The sequence below is a fragment of the Danio aesculapii genome, chromosome 1, assembly GCF_903798145.1.
Source record: "Danio aesculapii chromosome 1, fDanAes4.1, whole genome shotgun sequence".
Classification (NCBI taxonomy): Eukaryota; Metazoa; Chordata; class Actinopteri; order Cypriniformes; family Danionidae; genus Danio; species Danio aesculapii.
Genome location: NC_079435.1, coordinates 62,174,360 through 62,195,142, shown reverse-complemented (window position 1 = coordinate 62,195,142; position 20,783 = coordinate 62,174,360). Strand labels below are relative to the sequence as shown.

Sequence of the window (20,783 nt, the reverse complement as noted above, 5' to 3'; positions counted from 1 at the left end):
TAATTAATATATAAACCTTGCGCACAAACCAATAGGCCTGTATTTATTTTTACTGTACGCGAGTGCCGTAAAGGTGTCAGAAAGTTTAACCTGGTGCCATAAAATCAATGTGCTGTTTTTAATATAACATAATCACCCAAGAGGTAGCAAAAAAAACCCCAATTGAAACGCTGATGGCTTTTTATTTGCATGTTGTTGGTTTTAATATAACTATTAACTACTTTTTTCCTTTTGTAGGTTATGGATAAAATAAGGTAATTCTAATAGTTTAATAAAATTATATTTTTGTAAATCACCAAGCGACCCCCTCTCATCCCGTGAACCCCTGGGGGGGTCCCTACCCCGACTTTGAGAACCACTGTTGTAAAGCTTGAAATGCCAAAATATGTATGAAACTTACATAATTAAAAAGAAATAATATATGTTACTCATTAAAATATCTTTTTTTAATATATATATAAAATAATTTTTTATTTAGGGTTTTCATCTTAGGAAAGTAGAGAGAATTGACAGGAAAGCATAGGGAGTAGAGAGAGGGGAAGGATCGGCATGGGACCACGAGGCGGAATCGAACTTGGGTCGCCGCGAGCGCCGGAGTGCATGTGTCGACACTAACTACTACACCACTGGCGCCGACACTGTTTAAAATATCTAAAGTGATCAGATGAGTTGTGAGTCTTGTAGTGGCAAGACTTAAGCTGCAGTCACACTTGACTTTTCTCCCCATAGACTTCCATTCATACGCACATGAATGCGTCAGACCGGAAACGCAGGGTCATGCGTCAAGTTTCGCATATCGCTGCAGTGCAAAGTTCAAGCTTGGTGAACTCTGACCTGCAAAATCGCATCACTTGACTGTGTGAGACCAATCGAGGATCAAAACACGACCTCTCTGGACAGAAATTTAAAACATGGAGCAATCGCTCGCTTTTTTTAAATATCTAATAAGCTTATTTAATCCCGCCCCTTTTCGCAGCGCAGTACGACAGAATTTCGCACACACAAAGTCAAGTGTGACCGCAGCCTAATAGTGGCAAAAATGAAGGTTAATGAGTGCTTTGTTCAAAACTATGATTATTAAAGTCTTTTAACACTACAGCAAATTACTATTGATAGTCTTTAAATAAAATAAATAAAGATTTGATATATGACTAGTTAAATCGGTAACATTACAATAAGGTTGCATTAGTTAATGCATTTACTAACATGAACAATACAGTATTCACATTAGCTAATGACAATACAGTTCATGTTAACTCAGTGCATGAATTTAGATGTTAATAATGCTGAACTATAATTGATAAATGATGCACAAGTATTGTTGATTTATTTCATGTTAGTAAATACATCACCTAAAATTAACCTGATAGAAGTCACACCAAACAAATCATAGCATTAATATTCCAATGATGATTTCGGTCATCAAAATTAGTTAAAAGTATGCTCAACCCTCACTTGCCTTGAAATATGAAGTGAATCTAGAGTGAGAAAAGAAACACTACAAACATGGAGGATCGGAGAGCGTGAGGCTGATTCCTGAAAGACCCCAGTGACAGACGAGTCTCTGCATTGATCCTGAAGGTCCAGCCTGAACACCCGCCGGTGACCTACTCACACCTGCAGATTCTCCATGATGGACGTCCAGCGTTCTCCAGAGCCTGCAGATCTGCACAAGACGTTTGGCCAGAGGAGAAATAGTCATGCCCTACTGAGCCTGGTTTCTGTACAGGTTTTTTTGGGGGGTTTTTCCACTTTGGTCAATTGGTGAAGTTCATTCCTCCACTGTCGCCACTGGCTTGCTTGGTTTGGAACTTGTGGAGCTGCACATGGCTGGATTTACTCTTCAGTGTTTGGACTTTCAGCAGTGAAGATAAAACCACTCTGAAGGTTCAGTTAACTCGAACTTCTGTGTTCAGCTGCTGCCACATAATCTACACAAGCGCTAGAGAAATAAAGATGAATTAAAGACAAACACTAATACAGCAGTGCAAGTTTAATGCCAACAGTAAACACAGACCTAAATCAACACATGCAGTTCATCAAATCACTAATACTCCTCAAGCATCAACAGTTTTCTCTCTTAATGAATAAACTATCTCTGACAAACACTGAAAAGCTCCAGTTTTACTCATTTCCATGAATCTTGGTTTGTTTTTTTTGCAGTTGTACTCTTCAACACACACCTGAAACTGACTACAAATCTGCAAATAAGCTCTTGATGAGCAGTAGTGGGACTCTGCATGTTCAGGAATGTCTGGATCTGGAATGTTCTATTGATCTGAGGTTAGGAATGTGTGTTATTGTGTTAATGACAGTATTGACTATGGACGGTATTGATCTGAGGGTTAGTGTGTCTCTCTGGTGCTCCACACGATGTGTCCGTCGTCTCGGAGCTTCACCGCTCCACTGGACACCAGCTCCAGGGCTGCTGGGAACGCCCGATGCTCCGCCTCCCTGATGCGCTCTGATAGGCTCTCCTCGCTGTCAGTCACCAGCACAGGAACCGCCTCCTGGACCACAATGGCTCCGGCGTCCACATCCTCCTGTCAATCAAACACATACACACTAGCAGTCAGCGTTATTTATCTTTCATAACTATAATTTAGACTTATAAATCTCACAATTTTTGAGGAGAAAAAAAACTTGTGAGATGAAACCATGTGAAAAAAAACACTATAATAAATGTATAGTAAGTACTTGGATGATAGTATGGTAAAGTGTATTGTACAGTAGATATTATAATATTTTCAACTTTCATTTGTTAATCAATGCTACAACATACTATATAATACTTTAGGTTTTACTATAGTAAACTGGTGTATTGTGGTGTAATATACCATATAGTTGTAGAAAACTACAGTGTTGATTCATTTGTTTATATTACTATAGTTGTTGTGTTACCATAGCAACTGTAGAATCACCACAACAGATTAATTAGTATAGTTGTTGTGTTACCATAGCAACTGTAGAGTCATTACAACAGATTAATTAGTATAGTTGTTGCGTTACCATAGCAACTGTAGAGTCACCACAACAGATTAATTAGTATAGTTGTTGCGTTACCATAGCAACTGTAGTCACCACAACAGATTAATTAGTATAGTTGTTGCGTTACCATAGCAACTGTAGAGTCACCACAACAGATTAATTAGTATAGTTGTTGCGTTACCATAGCAACTGTAGAGTCACCACAACAGATTAATTAGTATAGTTGTTGCGTTACCATAGCAACTGTAGTCACCACAACAGATTAATATATTGTTGCGTTACCATAGCAACTGTAGAGTCACCACAACAGATTAATTAGTATAGTTGTTGCGTTACCATAGCAACTGTAGAGTCACTACAACAGTTTAATTAGTATAGTTGTTGTTACCATAGCAACTGTAGAGTCACTACAACAGTTTAATTAGTATAGTTGTTGTTACCATAGCAACTGTAGAGTCACCACAACAGATTAATTAGTATAGTTGTTGTGTTACCATAGCAACTGTAGAGTCACCACAACAGATTAATTAGTATAGTTGTTGTGTTACCATAGCAACTGTAGTCATCACAACAGATTAATTGCTGTGGTTGTTGTGCTACCATAGCAACTGCAGAATCACTACAACAGATCAATTACTATAGCTGTTGCGTTACCGTAGGAACTATAGAATTACCGCACAACAGATACTATGGCTATATAGCTATACCATAGCAACTGCAGAATCACCCCAACAGATGAATTCAAGTACTTGACTATAGGACATTTCTAAAACACTGCAGCATTTATTATACGTTACTATAGTACTCTTTCATGTGTTTTAAATTATCAATTAAAATGATAATTGTGAGAATAAAATAGTACATTTACCATTGCCTTGTTGTTTTTTCTAAAACAATAAAACTGTAACTGTAACCATATTGGAGGCACAAACACAGTTGTGCCTCCAATTAACTCAAATGTTGCCAATTAGCCAATCAGAAACGTCCAAAACCTTGACACCATTATCTGAGCTTTTTCAGAGGCGTAATAATCTTATTGTATGAAAACTTGACTTTCAAGAAGAGTTATTTCTCAACAAAATCTGTCTCTCATTATTGTGCTATTAAGCAGAACAGAAACACATGTGATAATCCTAACTTACCTGAAAGAGAAAAAGTTTAGTCACATTAACATCTGACCTTTTTTTAATGGTTATGTGCAGTGTATGGAAACTTCTGCTTTCAACTGTACTATGATCAAAATGAATGGTGTTAAATGTCAACTATATTACTGTGAATCTCTCGTTCACCCTTTAAAAACAGCAATATGATGAAAATAAATAGAGATGTGCTTTAGACACACCATGTGGAGTCTGGACTGAGGTTAGCATCTTGAACTAAAGCACAAAATGCAAAAATGTCAACTCTATTACTGGTTAAAAAAAGTTGAACAATAATTTAAACAACAATTAGTACTAATTAGTAATTAGTAATAATGGATTGAGTTTACTGTAAATTATACATCTGTTGCAGATCACTCCAGTTGAAAGGAAATGAATGGAAAATGCATTAAATGTACCTGCAATTCTGGATCAAGGATTCTGCAGTCATGTAAATGTAAATGTGATGTGCAATGTTCAGACGGTGTGTGTGTGTGTGTGTGTGTGTGTTATAATAAACCGTACCGCCACAAAGTGCACAGAGCATCCAGTAACTCTGACTCCGGCCTGAAGAGCCTGTTTCTGAGCGTTCACTCCCTTAAAAGACGGCAGCAGAGATGGATGAATGTTCAGCATCTTCCCTGAAAACAGCAGAAAAACATCGTCAGGGAGCACACAAACCGCTGTGGCTATATTAACACAAGTGCTACGTCCCAAATGACAAACTTATAAAACTCTACACTACATGGTTGAGTGTACGTGTATGTCATCCCAAATGAAACATTAATGTTACGGTCACCAGATCAGGGAAATAAACACCAAACTAACAGTAGTAGCTATCATGAATATACTTGTAATTGTACTTGTACATGTGTGATGACAATAAATTGAATCTAATCTAATCTAATCTAATCTATAACTGTATTCACCATCGGGAGGCGCCATTACACACTTGTTTTAGTTAAACATTAAGGTCCAGCAGAAAGTGACATCTTTCATGCAGTCACAGTCTCACCGCTCCACTTGCGTACGAAGGGTCCGGTGAGGATGCGCATGAATCCCGCCAGACACACCAGCTCCACACTGAACTCCTCCAGAACTTTATCAATGGTGCCGTCGAACTCTGCTCTGCTGCCGTACAGCTTATGATCCACAACCTAACAGAGACACACACACACATCAGCATATGAGCACAGAATCAAGACAAAACGGCTTTTGGGGACAAAACCTTGTAGGAGCCTCAAAATACACACGGTTTATTATTAGTAAATCACAGGTAAAATAAGACAGAAGCATAAAAAATGTATATATAATTTGGAAAACAGAGAAATAAGCAGTATATCTTCAAAATTTAACAAGTTTTTACGCGTACATAATAAATATAAATATAATATAAACACATACATGAAGAGCATCGTTGGATTTGCTCTTCAATATTTGGACTCTCAGTAGTGATTATTAAACCACACTGAACTGAGCTAAACTGAACTGAACTTAAACACTACAAACTGAACTACACTGTTCCTATTTACTGTGACCTTTTATGTGAAGCTGCTTTGACACAATCTACATTGTATAAGCGCTGTACAAATAAAGGTGAATTGAATTGTATTGAATACATCATCTCTAAACAAACTTGTATTTTGGGTGTGTTTAATCTTTGTCTAGTTTTATCACAAACATTGACTCTATGCTGAGAATTTGAGCAGTATTGGTGACCCGTGTCTGAATGCCGGCCAGCGCAGCTCTCTTCAGCCCCATCACCCCCGGCCTGTTGGAGATCACCAGCACAATCTCAGCAGAGCTCGACGGCTTCCTGGCCTGATCCATCAGAGCCTGCAGATTCGTTCCTGACAGACACAACAACACACCTTCATCATTATCACCATCATCATCATCAGCATAATAAACCATCTTTATTATCATATCTTCATCATCCTCATCATCATCATAATAGCAATCATCATAACTATCTTCACCATCCTCATCATCATAACTATCTTCATCATCATCATCATAACTATCTTCATCATCATCATCATCACTCTCTTTATCATCATCATCATAAGTATCTTCACCATCCTCATAATCATAACTATCTTCATCATCATCATCATCATCACTCTTTATCATCATTTTCATCATCATAATAGCCATTTTCATCATCATAAGCATCTTCACCATCCTCATCATCTTAACTATCGTCGTCATCATCATCATAATCTTCATCATCATCATCATAACTATCGTCATCATCATCATAATCTTTATCATCATCATCAAAACTATCGTCATCATCATCATGATCTTCATCATCCTCATCATCATCATCGTGATCTTCATTACCATCCTAATAGCCATCATCATCATAATCATCTTCATCACCATCATAATAGCATTATCATCATCATCATAATCATCATCATCACCATAATAGCCATCATCATCTTCATAACCATCTTCATCATCACCATAATAGCATCATAATTTTCATCATCATTGTAATAGCCATCTTCATCATCATAACCATGTTCACAATCCTCTTCATCATAACTATCGTCGTCATCATCATCATAATCTTCATCATCATAACTATCGTCATCATCATCATAATCTTCATCATCCTCATCATCATAACTATCGTCATCATCATCATGATCTTCATCATCCTCATCATCATAACTATCGTCATCATCATCATGATCTTCATTACCATCCTAATAGCCATCATCATCATAATCATCTTCATCACCATCATAATAGCATTATCATCATCATCATAATTATCTTCTTAATCATCATAACTCTTTTTATCATCATAATCATCTTCATCATCCCCATAATAGCCATCATCATCTTCATAACCATCTTCATCATCACCATAATAGCATCATAATTTTCATCATCATTGTAATAGCCATCTTCAACATCATAACCATCTTTACCATCCTCTTCATCATAACTATCGTCATCATCATCATAATCTTCATCATCATCTTAATAGCCATCATCATCATCATAATTATCTTCATCATCATAATCATCTTCATCACCATCATAATAGCCATCATCATCATAACCATCTTCATCATCATCATCATCTTTATCATCATTATAACCATCATCATCTCCATCATCATCATAATAGGCATCTTCATCTTTATAACCATCATCAGCATCATAATAACTATCTTTATCATCATCATCATCATCATCATCACCATCATCATCTTCATCATAATCATAACTCTTTATCATCGTCATCATCATCATAATAGCAATCTTCATCATCATAACGGTCTTCACCATCATCATCATCATCATCATCATCATCCTAATCATCATCATAATAGTCATGATCGTAATCATCGTCATAATAGGCATCTTCATCTTAACCATCATCATCATCTTCATCACCATCATCATAATAACCATTAAATGGTGTGTATGTTGTTTAGAGGGTGTGTGTGTGTGTGTGTGTGTGTGTGTGTGTGTGTGTGTGTGTGTGTGTGTGTGTGTGTGTGTGCATATTGTGACATTGACCAGTGTGTGTGTGTGTGTGTGTGTGTGTGTGTGTGTGTGTGTGTTTGTGCGTATTGGGACATTGACCAGTGTGTGTGTGATTCAATACATACCGCTTCCAGAGATTAGCACAGCGACTCTTGTCCTGCGCCGTGAGTTCTGATCCACTGCTGATGATCCGTTTCGCAGCACGCCAGTGTCCGGAGAGCAGTCCGGCCCGGCCTGAAGACTCCGCTCCAGGTTTCTGACCACCACAGACTCCGCTCCTTTACAAACACACACAATAACACTATTCAAGCCAGATATATTTCATTTGTTTATTTATTTTCAGATATTTGGACTAGAAACAAGAAGAAAAGCCTTTTGTGCGGATTTTTAAATGCCCTGATGTTGCAGGAATTGCATGAATTTATTAGCCATTATGAATGTTTGTGTGTAGTGCGTTGTTGTGTATGTCTGACCTGGGTGTCTGTGTGTGAGGGAGCCGATGATCCAGCTCTCCTCGTGGGCTTGCAGGAGCCGCAGGACCCTCTGAGCATCTGCTTTACTGACCACCAGCACCGCACCCAGACCACAGTTAAAGGTGCGGCAGAACTCCTGCTCACACACACCGCCCTGCTGCTGGAGCCAAGAGAACACCGGAGGGATACGCCAGCGGCACGCGTCTGACACACACAGACAAAGATATACATTAGACAATATATAACCAACAAACCAAATTACTTCAAGAGAGTAAGAATACTCTATGAAATGAAGCATGTATGGGTTTATATAAAATAAAAATGTTTGATTATTGTGACAGGCTACATATATTCATTATTCATTAAATACTGCACATAGGATGTGTTGCTCTGCTCACCCAGATCCGCACACAGATCTGCAGGCAGGACTCGAGGGATGTTCTCCAGCAGTCCTCCACCGGTGATGTGAGCGAACGCTTTCACGGCTCCACTGCGCAGCACAGGCTGGAGGACACGGCTGTAGATCTTAGTGGGAGTCAGAAGAACATCTCCTAAAAACACACACAGAGGACAACCAGACGTTAGGCTGGATTTAACTATGATTCTGAGGTGTTGAGAATCAATATTCGATTCCAAAAAATAATTGATTCTGAGCATTGAGAGTTGATTAAAAAAAGAATTGATTCTAATGGGTTGAGTCGATTGCAAAAAATAATTGATTCTGAGGCATTGAGAATCAAGAGCCGATTCCTTAAAGGATTGATTCTGAGGTATTAAGAATCAAGAGTCGATTCCATAAAGAATTGATTCTCAGGCGTTGAGAACCGAGAGTAGATTCCGTAAAGAATCAGTTCTGAGCCATTGAGAATCAAGAGTCTATTACGCAAAGAATTGATTCTGAGGCATTGAGAATCGAGAGTCGATTCTGTAAAGAATCAGTTCTGAGCCATTGAGAATCAATAGTCAATTTGGCAAAGAATTGATTCTGAGGCATTGAGAATCAAGAGTCGATTCCGCAAAGAATTGATTCCGAGGCGTTGAGAATTAAGAGTTGATTCCGCAAAGAATTGATTCCGAGGCGTTGAGAATTAAGAGTCGATTCCATAAAAAATTGATTCTGAGGTGTTGAGAATTAAGAGTCGATTCCATAAAGAATTGATTCTGAGGCATTGAGAATCAAGAGACAATTCTATAAAGAATTGATTCTCAGGCGTTGACAACCGAGAGTAGATTCCGTAAAGAATCAGTTCTGAGCCATTGAGAATCAAGAGTCGATTTGAAAGAATTGATTCTGAGGCATTGAGAGTTGATAAAAAAATAATAATAATCGATTGTGAGGTGTTGAGAATTGATTCCAAAAAATAATCTATTCAAGTGTTGAGAATTCAAAAGTCGATTCCAAAAAGAATTGATTCCGAAGAGAATAGATTCCAAAAAGAATCAGCAGTTGATTCCAAAAAGAACTGATTCCGAGAATTGATTTCAAAAAGAATGTATTCTGAGGAGTTGAGAATCAAGAGTCAATTGCAAAAAAAAATTGATTCCAAGGAGAATTGATTCCAAGGCATTGAGAATTGATAGTTGATAAAAAAAACTATTGATTCTAAAGCATTGAGAATCGAGAGTCGATCACAAAAACTATTTACTCTGAGGTATTGATAATTGATTCTAAAAATAATCTACTCTAAGGCATTAAAAATTGAGAGACGACTAGAAAAATAATCGATTCGGCGGCATTGAGAATAGAGAGCTTATTACAAAAACAATTCATTCTGAGAAGTTGAAAATCAATAACAAAATAAATCTATTCCGAGGAGTAAAGAATCGATTACAAAAAAGAATCCATTCCATGGCATTGAGAATCAAAGGTTGAAAGTTCAAGAACAGTCATTTAAAAACTGTTCAGTAAAACCAAGTTAACCAGAGACCAGGTATCCGGATTAAAAGATCCGGTATCTGTCTTAGATGTTTTAGAGCAGGGATGGGCAAACTCAATCCCTGCAGTTTTGCTCCAACACTAAATCAAACACACCTGAACACGCTAATCTGTGTTTACAAGATCAAACACACCTGCCTATAGCTTTCTGGTGATTAGGGTTGGAGTTACACTCTGCAGGGACCGAGTTTGCCCATCCCTGTTTTAAAGGGACAGTACATCCAAAAAATCTTTTCTAATTCTGTCATCATTTACTCTCTCTCCACTTGTTCCTACTGTTGAGCACAAAAGCAGATCTTTTGAAGAAAACCAGCCATAGAATTCTCATTGTTGGGTGAACTAACTATAGAACAGACTCCTGATTCTCTCACAAACACACACAGACAGAAACACATACACACACACACACACACAAACAAAATCATGCGTTAGACATAATATGTAACTATCTGTCCATCACTGATCCTCTCTCTCTCTCACACACACTATCATACCGACAGTCTGTCCGGGGCGGCCGAAGGGAGCGGGTGAGCTGATGTTTAGGCCGCTGCGCTCCAGGATCGTGCGCACCAGACTGAAGCCGTTGCTGTGTATGCCGGAGGAGGAGACGCCCAGCAGCAGATCTCCCTCTGAGATGTCCTTCAGTCTGGGCAGAAGAGCTGATCGCTCCACTGCTCCCACACAGAACCCAGCCAGATCATACTCTCCTGCAGGATACACACCCGGCATCTCCGCCGTCTCACCTCCTGCACACAAACACATTGGTTTTCATGTCTTATGGGGACCTGTAATGCTTCTACTGTACAGACTGTATTTTCTCTCCGCCTGTCCCTAAACCCAGGCCTCACAGGAAACAATCTGCATTTATACATGTTCAAAACACTTTCATTTCATTCATTTTCAACACACATTTTCATTCTGACTAATTCATGAGCTGTTTTCCTCATGGGGACACACACAAAAAACAATCCTAACAAGGTCAAAATATACTGATATTACTACAACGCTAATTAGTAGATTATTAGGCTAGCAGTGTTAGTAAATTATTTATTATTATCCTGGATTGTGACCTAAACTAAAGTGCTACCAAAAAAACTTGGAAGATAATTTGGAGTAAAAAATTCTTGGTTGCAGTTCACTGAACGGCCACTGGTGGCGCCAAAGTCCACAGTTTCTTAACTCTACACATGAGACCCTATGCAGAGAACAACAGTGAAGCAGAAATTCTGCTGTTGATTTGTGAGTGTGACAGACCTAGCAGAGCACATCCAGCCATCTGACAGGCGTCTGCGATGCCGCCGATGACCGAAGCCGCGACGTCGACATCTAGCCGACCGCAGGAGAAATAATCCAGGAAGAAGAGCGGCTCGGCTCCCTGAGCGAGAACATCATTCACACACATGGCAACCAGATCCTGACCCAGAGTGCTGTGAACACCACACTCCTGTGCAATCTACACACACACACACACACACACACACACACAAACAAGGTGTAAGAGGCTAAATTATTATATGCGTTTGTTTACATGACAAAACATGTATTTTTGACTCAAGAAGGTCCATACTGGCTCCAAAGGCAGATACTGATAAGATCAGGGCCTGCTGTGTGGACTTTGGGGGTTTTACGATGTGCTCACATGTTGATTGGTCAGTTTGAATGTCTCAGTATTTGGGCTTTAGTCACATGGTCAAGAAAGATACAAAATAGGTGGTAAAACGCTGCTCTGCCTCTTTTCTTTTCCTGGTCTGCTTTCCTCCTCTGCTCCTCTCCTCCTCTGACTCTTCTCCAACTCTACTGCAATCAGGCTAACTTCTGGGCCTGCTTTCTATGTCCCTCTCTCCCTCCCCCTGTGTCTCTCCTTCTACCTCTGGTAACTTTAATTTTACATTTAAGCTGGGTACAATTTATATCATATGTTTTATCATTTCATATTTGATCATTTCATACAGTTATTTTGTAATTAATTCAGTTGTAACCATAGAGAATTATTGTCATTAAATCATCTCATTTTCAAGTATTTGTGAATTACTTTTGATTTAACATCAACACTTAACTGCTCCATTTTGCAATACAATACAATCCCATAATATCAAGGCTCTCCCACATTTATAGCTATTAATACTGATATAAGATTGCAGAAGAATGGTTTGACTAGAATGTACAGTTTTTTATCATCAATACTAATAACTTTTTAGTCATTCGGCAGAACTACAGTTCGAACCGCTGTGGTTTAAAACCCAATCCTACAAAGGTAATTTTAGTGAAGGATATATTTACACTAAATATACATCTGCAATAAATGGAAAATCTAAACAAAACAAACTGAAATAAAATAATAGTTAGCAAAAAAAAATAATTGTTTACAGTATTATGCAAGCGCTCATATTATTAATTGCATATTTTGACTAAATATATAAAACTAAATAAAAACTTGCACACATAATAAAAACTAAACTAAAACTAACAAAAGTATTATTGAAATGAACTAAAAGTAAATAGAAATGAACAAAAAAATCTAATTTAAAAACACAAAACTGTAATAATCTTTGCACACACACATACCATGATGGCAGTGATGATACAGTCACTGCAGTGTATGAAAAAATGAAGTTCACGATACCTTCAGCTTCGTGCCGACTCCATCAGTCCCTGACACCAATATGGGGTCCGTGAATCCTGCAGCTTTCAGATCAAAGAGCCCCGCAAAACCACCAAGATCCGCATTACATCCTGAACAACACACACACACACACACAAAGAGAGTTTGCGAGGACTCTCCATAGGCATAAGGTATTTTTCCAAAAATAAATAAATGAACCCAAATATCAAATATTAATAGGCCCAAAACAGAGCCCTGGGCTCCAACCTGATTTCAGAATCAGTAGAAACTGATGTTAGAATCATTAGATGCTGATTTTAGAATGATTAAAAACTGATTTAAGAATGATTAGAAGCTGATTTTAGAATGATAAGAAGTTGATTTTAAAATCATTAGAAGCTGATTTTACAATGATTAGAAGCCGATTTTAGAACAATTAGAAGCTGATTTTAGAACGATTAGAAGCTGATTTTAGAACTATTAAAAGCTGATTTTAAAATCATTGGAAGCTGATTTTAGAATCATTAGAAAGTGATTTTAGGATCATTAGAAGCTGATTTTGTAATCACTAGAAGCTGATTTTAGAACAATTAGAAATTGATTTTAAAATCATTAGAAGCTGACTTTAGAATGATTAGAAGCTGATTTTAGAATGATTAGAAGCTGATTTTAGAATCATTAGAAGCTGATTTTCCAATCACTAGATGCTGATTTTGGAATGATTAGAAGCTGATTTTTTAAATCACTTGAAGCTGATTTTTTAAATCACTTGAAGCTGATTTTAGAATACTTAAAAGCTGAATTTGAAATTAGTATATGATTTTAGAATCATTAGAAGCTGATTTAAGAATGATTAGAAGCCGATTTTAGAATCATTAGAAGCTGATTTTAGAAACATTAAAAGCTGATTTTAAAATCATTAAAAGCTGATATATGAATTAGAAGCTGATTTTAAAATCATTAAAAGCTGATTTTAAAATCATTAAAAGCTGAATTTAGGATGATTAGAAGCTGATCTGAGAATCATTAGAAGCTAAGCTTAGAATCATTAGAAGCTGATTTTAGAATCATTAGAAGCTGATCTTAGAATCATTAGAAGCTGATTTTAGAATCATTAGAAGCTGATTTTAGGATATTAGAAGCTGATTTTAGGATGATTAGAAGCTGATTTTAGGATGATTAGAAGCAGGTTTTTTAATCATTAGAAGCTGATTTTAAAATTATTAGAAGCTGATTTTAGAATGATTGGAAGCTGATTTTCTAATCACTGGAAGCTGATTTTCTATTTACTAGAAGCTGATTTTAGAATGATTAGAAGCTGATTTGGGATCATTAGAAGCTGATTTAAGAATCATTAGAAGCTGATTTTTTAATCACTAGAAGATGATTTTAGAATCATTAGAAGCTAATTTTCTAATCACTAGAAGCTGATTTTAGAATGATAAGTTGATTTTAGAATGATTAGAAGCTGATTTTAGGATCATCAGAAGCTGATTTTAGAATGATTAGAAGCTGATTTTAGAATCATCAGAAGCTGATTTTAGAATGATTAGAAGCTGATTTAGGATCATCAGAAGCTGATTTTAGAATCATCAGAAGCTGATTTTAGAATCATCAGAAGCTGATTTTAGAATCATCAGAAGCTGATTTTAGAATCATCAGAAGCTGATTTTAGAATCACTAGAAGCTGATTTTAGAATCACTAGAAGCTGATTTTAGAATCACTAGAAGCTGATTTTAGAATCACTAGAAGCTGATTTTAGAATCACTAGAAGCTGATTTTAGAATCACTAGAAGTTGATTTTAGAATGATTAGAAGTTGATTTCAGAATCATTAGAAGCTGATTTTAGAATCATCAGAAGCTGATTTTAGAATGATTAGAAGCTGATTTTAGGATCATCAGAAGCTGATTTTAGGATCATCAGAAGCTGATTTTAGGATCATCAGAAGCTGATTTTAGGATCATCATAAGCTGATTTTAGGATCACTAGAAGCTGATTTTAGAATGATTAGAAGCTGATTTCAGAATCATTAGAAGCTGATTTTAGAATCATTAGAAGCTGATTTTAGAATCAATAGAAGCTGATTTTAGAATGATTAGAAGCTGATTTTAGGATCATAAGAAGCTGATTTTAGGATCACTAGAAGCTGATTTTAGGATCACTAGAAGCTGATTTTAGAATGATTAGAAGCTGATTTCAGAATCATTAGAAGCTGATTTTAGAATCATTAGAAGCTGATTTTAGAATCAACAGAAGCTGGTTTCAGAATCATTAGAAGCTGATTTTAGAATCATTAGATGAAAGGGAGCCCCGGGGAACTCTTCATTTCAATCATTTCTCGAGAAATCTTCACCTGCCTTGACTGAGAAACTTTAATTCATAAACTGTTCTCCTGAAGAATAAAGTCAGCTACTGTACATCGTGGCTGTCCTGAGGGCGAGTTATTTAACAAGAAATATAAACTTTAGTGTGAACTACTCTTTTAAGTTTCCTGAGATCGTTTACCTTAAGCCGTTAAACTCTGCTCTCATTCCATAAAGGTTAGAGAGTACATCCCTGTAGATGTGATGTTGTCTGTTTGCCGTTGTCTCAGTGTGACAGGCTGAAATTATGGACTGGAAAATTGACAGCTTAATGATTGATGTCGTTAAAGAAGCTTAAGCTCTGAAACCTGAATCCCACTATCAGAAACAACTTCAAAGAACTTCAAGGTTTCACAGAATAAACAGAAACGTCAATCATCAGCGAACCAGATAAGACATTGGTTTTGATAAAAATGTGAACGTCAGCAGTGCATAACGGTGATGATGATGTGTGTGTGTGTTTGAGGACGTGCTGTACCTGGACGAGATGTTGCCTTGGCTAGAGGTTTGATGATGTCTACTAGTCTGTTTCCCGCAGCGATGTCCACACCGCTGTCCTTATACGTCAGTCCTCTAGAGCACAAACACAACAGTTAGAAAACATACACACACACACTCACATCGGCTGATCCAGATCAACAACACACACTCTAAATTCAATTGATCTTTATTTCTCTAGTGCTTTTCCAATGAAGATTGTGTCACAGCAGCTGAACACAGAAGTTCTAGTGAACTGAAACAGTGTCAGTCCAGTGTTCAGAGTTTTCACTGCTGATAGTTTAAACACTGAAGAGCAAATCCAGCCATGCACAGAAACACAGGTCCCAAGTCAGCGGCGACAGTGGAGGAACAAACTTCACCAATTGACCCTTCGCTAAGCCCCGCCCTCCTTAGTTACTGTTGCTATGCCTGTCAAGCTTTCGTGCCTGGCACTTCTATTACAATGTGTATGCGCCGGTGTCAGACATTCCCAGAGATATAATTAGTCATTTTTGGGGAACAGGGGAGATATCTGAGAAAGCCAGACAAAAAATGACTGCAGTATACATTACAGGAGTATATTCACAACATAATAGGCAACGATTAGAGAATAATTAAATCAAAATTGAAGCTAGCTTAGCCTAGCCGCCACATGTGCTAACCATTCAACAGCTCAGTTCATGCACAGCAGGTGACATTTACAAATAATCTAATAATAACTAATTAAACCATGATTTCTCTATTTTTAGCCAAAAAGCCTGATAGACTAATGTTGTGCAACGAAATATAGCGTTACTAACTGATGAGGAAACACACATGGACAGTGCTTCTACATAATTCATTCACAGAAAGAGCAGCCAGAAAGGGGAACTTGATGGATTTGTGCTGAATATTAGCATCATTGACCCATAACAATGTCCAGCACCTATAACTGTCAGCATGTTTGTGTGCTCTTTATACCGTTTCTATTCTAATTTGCAGTTAAGTGGTAAAAATAAATGAATTGAAATGCAAATCAAAGTATAAATACCAGAAGTAAACAAATAGATTTCCCTACCAGCAAATATTAATCCCACACCAAATATAAAAGCAGACACTAACCCAGTATAACATCACCACCAATGATTAAATCTCCAAAAGACTGACGAAAACATCAGTGAACTGTAGCTCTGACATGGACATGAGGGTTATAAATGACTGAAAAACAGCTGCGGGTGAAGTATAATGATCACAAGTGCTCAGATTCTGATCATATCTCGGTTTTGTTCTGTTGATATGAAGTTTCAAATATTCGTAGATTAAAACGGATGGAAAAATGATTGCTATTAGTATGACTACTATGGCGAGGGTTTAAATGGAGCAGTGCTCACAATATTGAGCAGGAAAATAGGAAAAAGACAGCTGTGAAACAGAACCTGCTTTGTGTTTCTGTAGGAAACTCAGTTTAGATCTGATCAGGGTCAGCGGTGAAAACGAAAAATTGGGCGGTTTTGCAACGTAACGGCCGCCCCCATGTCAGAACCTCCCCCACCACTTAGCGCGATTTTGGCGACCATCACAAACCCCCCTCCAACCCCAGTTAGCGTGATCTCCGCGACCGTCACAGCTCCCTGCCCCACTTAGTGTGATTTACAGAAGACTGGGCGCGTCTTTTTGCATTTCAGCGGGTTTTGGATAGTATTTGGGCTGGAATCAGTCTGCTACATCTGGCAACACTGTTTGGGGTAAGAGGTGTGCGAGTTGTTGCTGTCGGTCTATCACTGAATGTGTCAGGAATATCGAAACAAAACCAACTTATCTCCTCTCCTTTAGCGCCCCTGAGAAATCCAAGCTTGGATTTCTCCCTTTAGGTTTTTGGTTTTGGAAAGGGAAAACAATTCCACCACCTCGTACAAACTTTTAGGATACCGGACATCAGATTTGCACAATCCATATGCACAACGCTTTGGCTTGTTTCCCTCGCTCGAAAGCTTGACAGACCTCCTGCGCGTAGCTACGGTTGCTAAGCCACGATTGGTGTGTGGTGGTTTTCAGGTGTGGCTTAGCGAAGGCTCAATTGGCTAAAGTGAAAAACCTAGAGCGAAACTAGGCTCAGTTGGGCATGACCATTTCTCCTCTGGTCAAACGTCTTGTGCAGAGCTGCAGTCTAGACGCTGGAGAACGCTGGACGTCCATCATGGAGAAGCTGCAGGTGTGAGTAGGTCACCCGCTGGAGGTCAGGCTGGCCCGCAGGATCATGTGGAGACTCGTCTGTCACTGGCGTCTTTCAGGAATCAGTCTCATGCACTTCTCCATAACCACCACAGCATCTGCTCAGGATACGGCCTGGTCCAGGATTATGGAGACCTCTAGAAGTCCTCTATGGTTAAGGTAAAGCATGGCAAAGCAGCGGCTCTCAATCCTCGTCCCCCTGCTATGCATATTCATATGTTTCTCTCACCGCTTCAGAGGTTTGTTCTATTTGACTGTAAGTGCCCTGAGAAGTGGACACCACAGTATATTCTGCCATGATATAGTTTGAAAGTGTTTAATTCAAAAGCTAACGTGCGTTTATGCTAATTTCAATGAAGTAAATTTAAAGTTCAGCTGATTTCCTGTCTGCAGGGGGATAGAGAGCAATTAACACTATGCAGTGAACACCATGCAGGGAACATGATGATCTCAACACAGTTCCTTCTATGAGCCCACTTCTAATGGACTGGTTAAATCTGGGTTCATCTGGTTTCCATGAAGATGTTAGTGGCTTCCTATTTTGGTTCCTACAGTGTTCTGTGTTGTTACTAGGACATTATGAATGGTTGCTAGGTGGTTACTATGGGGGTCCTGGGTGTGTTCTGTGTAGTTACTAAGAAGTTATGCGTGGTTGCTAGGTGTTTACTAGGGGTTTCTGGTGTGTTCTGTGTTGTTACTAGGTTGTCATGAGTGGTTGCTAGGTGGTTACCAGGGGGTTCTGAGTGGGTTCAGTGTTGTTACTAGGATTTTATGAGTGGTTGTTAGGTGGTTGCTAGGGGATTCTGGGTGGGATGTGTGTTGCAACCAGGATGTTATGAGTGGTTGCTAGGTGGTTACTGGGGGTTGAGTTGTTACTAAGAAGTTACGAGTGGTTACTAAGTGGTCATAAAGGGATTCTGGGTGTGTTCTGTGTTGTTACTAGGATGTCATGAGTGGTTGCTAGGTGGTTCTTAGGGGATTCTGGGTGTGTTCTGTGTTGTTACTAGGATGACATGAGTGGTTACTAGGTGGTTACCAGGGGATTCTGGGTGTGTTCGGTGTTGTTACTAGGATGCTATGAGTGGTTGCTATTTGGTTACTAGGGGGTTCTGAGTGGGTTCAGTGTTTTTACTAGGATGTTATGAGTGGTTGTTAGGTGGTTATTAGGGGTTCTGGGTGGGATGTGTGTTGTTACTAGGATGTTATGAGTGGTTGCTAGATGGTTACTGGGGGTTGAATTGTTACTAGGATGTTATGAGTGGTTGTTAGCTGGTTACTAGAGGGTTCTGGGTGGGATGTGGGTTGTTACTAGGATGCTATGAGTGGTTGCTAGGTGGTTACTAGGGGGTTCTGAGTGGGTTCAGTGTTGTTACGAGTGGTTGTTAGGTGGTTACTAGGGGATTCTGGGTGGGATGTGTGTTGTTACTAGGATGTTATGAGTGGTTGCTAGGTGGTTACTGTGGGTTGAGTTGTTACTAAGAAGTTATGAGTGGTTGCTAGGTGGTTACTAGGGGATTCTGGGTGTTCTGTGTTGTGACTAGGATGCTATCAGTGGTTGCTAGATGGTTACTAGGGGTTCTGGGTGGGATGTGTTTTGTTACTAAGAAGTTATGAGTGGTTGCTAAGTGGTCACAAGAAGATTCTGGGTGTGTTCTGTGTTGTTAATAGGATGTCATGAGTGGTTGCTAGGTGTTTACTAGGAGATTCTGGGTGTGTTCTGTGTTGTTACTAGGATGCTATGAGTGGTTGTTAGGTGGTTACTAGGGGGTTCTGGGTGGGATGTGTTTTGTTACCAGGATGTTGTGAGTGGTTGCTCATTGGTTACTAGGGGATTTTAAGTGGGTTCAGAGTTGTTACTAGGGTGTTATGAGTGGTTGTTGTGGTTTCTGGGGGTTGAACTGTTCCTAAGAAATTGTGAGTGGTTGCTAAGTGGTCACAAGGGGATTCTGGGTCTGTTCTGTGTTGTAACTAGGATGTCATGAGTGGTTGCTAGGTGGTTACTAGGGCGTTCTGGGCGTGTTCTGTATTGTTACTAGGAAGTTATGAGTGGTTGCTGGGCTGTTACTAGGAAGTGCTGGGTTATATGCTGAACTTTAGTTACTAATTATAGTGATTAGAAGAGACTCTAATATAAGTAATGGTGTTTGACTTGCAGACAACACTAATAAAAGAAAACAATATTATAATTACGAGTTTGTTTATTGACATATAACCTTAACATACACACAACACCAGACATGAACTGTTAAGCACAGAGCCTACAGTGTGTTAGTGTGTTCAGACCTGGTGTGTGTGAGGTATGTGATGGCGCGGTGGCCGATGTCTCTCCGGTAAACCGCATCAGGAAAGCTGATCGCTGCCACTCCTTCATTAGCGCTCTGTAAAGCACTCTCCAGAGTGGGCCGGACCGCAGTGACCGTCAGGACACGCCCACCACTCGTGATGACTCCGCCCCCTTCTTTAAGAGCAGTGCCGGCGTGAAACACCTGAACGCCCATCTCTGAAGCCTGAGACAAACCTGAACAAATAAGAGATATTGTTTTTTTATAATGAGGTAATTTGACATTAAAACTGCTCAACCAATGGCTGTCACGTCTAAAAAAATTAAACTGTATTTCTAAATAATCTGAAAAGTATTCAATTAAAATTACAGTGTCCAAGACCAAAACACAGTGCCCTCGTCTAAACATGCCAGACTCCAGATAAAGATCTGAGACGCACCGCTGATCTCCAGACCCTTTCTGTAAGCGTTCGGGTATCCTCCGCTGGCCATCACCACAGTCACCGCAGCACAGTCCTGCATCCACTGCACTGAAGCAGAGTCCAGCTCACAGTGCAGCGTCTGCATACACACCTCATACAGGTCTGACTGCAGCAGCGGGAGCAGCACCTGAAGAACACACAAACACAATCAGTGCTAGTTCACGTGAGTAACAATTAAACAGTGTGACCTATCAAAGACACGATCTGAGAGAATCATAGAGTCGTCGTCGACACTTGTGAGATATTTGGCATGCTGAATATCTGGAGCTGTCGACAACTCAAAATCATGCCGTGTGAAATGAGTTCTGACTGAAA

General features: G+C 39.0%; 1 protein-coding gene across 3 annotated transcripts in view; it reads right to left on the bottom strand.

The window, feature by feature from the left end:
• Positions 1-1,978: 1,978 nt before the first annotated feature.
• The window catches only part of gart (phosphoribosylglycinamide formyltransferase), a 39,769-nt gene continuing 20,964 nt past the window's right edge, over positions 1,979-20,783 (bottom strand). For all 3 annotated transcript variants that reach the window (XM_056463756.1, XM_056463747.1, XM_056463763.1), the window contains exons 10-22: positions 20,427-20,595; positions 19,989-20,223; positions 15,493-15,587; positions 12,670-12,779; positions 11,301-11,499; positions 10,541-10,792; positions 8,509-8,661; positions 8,111-8,314; positions 7,763-7,915; positions 5,847-5,977; positions 5,143-5,284; positions 4,653-4,768; positions 1,979-2,543 (exon numbers count right to left, since the gene is read on the bottom strand). In XM_056463756.1, coding sequence (XP_056319731.1) covers positions 2,346-2,543; positions 4,653-4,768; positions 5,143-5,284; positions 5,847-5,977; positions 7,763-7,915; positions 8,111-8,314; positions 8,509-8,661; positions 10,541-10,792; positions 11,301-11,499; positions 12,670-12,779; positions 15,493-15,587; positions 19,989-20,223; positions 20,427-20,595 — 2,157 coding nt within the window. In that variant the 3' untranslated portion in view covers positions 1,979-2,345. The remainder of the gene's footprint in view (positions 2,544-4,652; positions 4,769-5,142; positions 5,285-5,846; positions 5,978-7,762; positions 7,916-8,110; positions 8,315-8,508; positions 8,662-10,540; positions 10,793-11,300; positions 11,500-12,669; positions 12,780-15,492; positions 15,588-19,988; positions 20,224-20,426; positions 20,596-20,783) is intronic.